The 2,139-nt window shown below is 37.0% G+C and overlaps 1 protein-coding gene across 1 annotated transcript; it reads right to left on the reverse strand.

Annotated features, from left to right (window-relative positions):
- Positions 1 to 610: 610 nt before the first annotated feature.
- LOC149393166 (uncharacterized) lies at positions 611 to 1,393 on the reverse strand. The gene is made up of 2 exons (XM_089617926.1): positions 1,058 to 1,393; positions 611 to 853 (listed from the first exon to the last, which is right to left on the reverse strand). Exons 1-2 carry the CDS (start codon positions 1,391 to 1,393, stop codon positions 611 to 613), a joined length of 579 nt encoding a protein of 192 aa, XP_089474052.1.
- Between the last annotated feature and the right edge of the window lie 746 nt (positions 1,394 to 2,139).

Raw genomic sequence — 2,139 nt, forward strand, 5'->3', positions numbered from 1 at the left:
AGTCTTCCGCTACGAGTTTTTAAGAAATAAGTTTTTAAAGGTTTTTATTTTAATTTACATCGAAGTTTCAAAGAGTTTTATATTTTGGTTGAGATTTAGATCATCGATTTTGTTTTAGTATTTTTGCTGCTATGTTTGGTTTTAAATTCGTATTTTCAATTTTGGTTAAGTACTTCTCATGAAATGTTTTATATGCAATCTTCATATTTTTCTTAAATGCTTTTGTTTCTTTTTAAGATCTTTAAAATTTTAGTTCGCCTTGATTCGATGTGTTTTTAAAAAAAAAATCTCTCCAAGTTCTCTAAAGAATTTTCTAAAGTTTAAAAATAAGATAAGTAAGACGGTCCGAAAATTCGGGTCGTCACATTGGTGTTGCTGGCTGCCACAAGTCTGTTTGACAGCTCATCAATGAGTTGATGTAGCTGTGCTGGAGTCAGGTTCTCCGATCTTGTGCCTTGTTGATCTCCAATGGCTTGATTCACGTTTGCTTGATTCTTGAATTTTGGATTGTAGCCCGGTGGGAATCCGTGTATCTTGTAGCACTTGTCCATAGTGTGGCCAAGAATTTCGCAATGAGTGCAATATGGACGATCTTTTTTTTAGTCTTTTTCTACGCCGAGTCTTCTTTGATTGTCATGGCCATGGCATTGGTGCTCTCAGTCTGAGCAGCCTCTATTCCCACCGATCGGTGTTTCTCTTCTTGAGAGATAAGAGAGAAAACCTTGTTCATCGGAGGTATTGGATCCATTAACAGTACCTGACTTCTCGTGTTGGCGTATGAGTCGAGGAAGATCATCACGTACACGTTACTATTGAAAGTAGTCAAATCTTGGCGGCTCCACACTTGCATCCTCTGCAGGAGCACACATGCTTGAAATTGTGAAATTCTTCCCATAGCGTCTTGATTCTTGTGAAATGTTTTGCAACAGATTTTTGATCATGAGAGAGGTTGAAAATATCGGAGAATTTGAAATATTCGAGGTCCGTTGCTTTGTTGGAAGCGCTCTGTGAGGTCTTTCCACACAGCTTGAGCGGAATTCCCAAATTGGACGCTTGCCGCAATTTCTTTCGAACACGAGTTGATAATCCATCCAACAACGATGTTGTTGTTGCGCTTCCACGAATTCATCATCGGAGCATCTTCGATAGGTGGTTTGGTGATAGTTCCATCAATGAAAGCCAACTTGTTCTTCACAGAGGGTGCCATTAGCATTGATCTGCTCCAAGAAGGATAGTTATCTCCGGTGAGAGGCGCGGAGGTTAGGATCGCTCCAGGATTGTCGCTATGGTGGATGTAAAATGGACTCATTGGATCTTCGAAAGTGGATCTTTGAGTCGCACTTCCAATCGCGAGTCGTTCTAATTCTGTTGAAGCTTTCAATTGACTTTCCATGGCGGTGAAGATCTTCGATGCAAGCTAGGTCACGATTCGTCGAGGAGAAGATGCCATTTAGCGGATTGATCGCTCTGATACCATATTACAATCCTAAATCTAGGGATTGTGTTTTCAAGAACTCAGTAGAAGAAAAAGAGGAGGTGAAAGAATCTGAGAGAGATCAGATAAACGAAGAACGTCTTTCAATTATGAACTGAGCAAATTAATTAAAAAGAATACAAACACCGCTTATATACCCAAAGCGGGAAGGCCACGTGAGCCTAACTAAAAAAAAATAATCTGTACTAAAACGACACCGTATAACTTAAAGTAAACCTATCAAAAGAAGCCTACACGCTGACTTAGTTTTCTCTCTCAATAGCTTTCATTTTCATTCGGTTTAAAATGTCAACAAAATTTTAGAAAATTCCATCGGCAATTTTTTTTTTTTTGGTGGATTGTGGTTGAAAAGCATATGTTTTTTTTTTTATATATATCTACCCAAATTTGTGCATTTAATTGATGTTTCCCTTCATCGTTGACGTTTTCAGTTATATGTTAAAAAAAAAAAAAAAATCGCAATATGGACATCTTTAATTTTGTATAGTTTAGTTGATTAATTGATTTGTCAACTATTGAATTAGTATTTCCATCAACTAATGATTTTTTATCGTTGGTAAATATTTTAGATTTATTCTTTTAAATTATTGTCGATGTTATTATCAGTAAACCTTTGACGACCAATATTTCAACCGTTACTGGTC

This window comes from Urtica dioica, chromosome 6, assembly GCF_054948205.1.
Source record: "Urtica dioica subsp. dioica isolate 48M chromosome 6, U.dioica_male_clone48M_v1_H2, whole genome shotgun sequence".
NCBI lineage: Eukaryota > Viridiplantae > Streptophyta > Magnoliopsida > Rosales > Urticaceae > Urtica > Urtica dioica.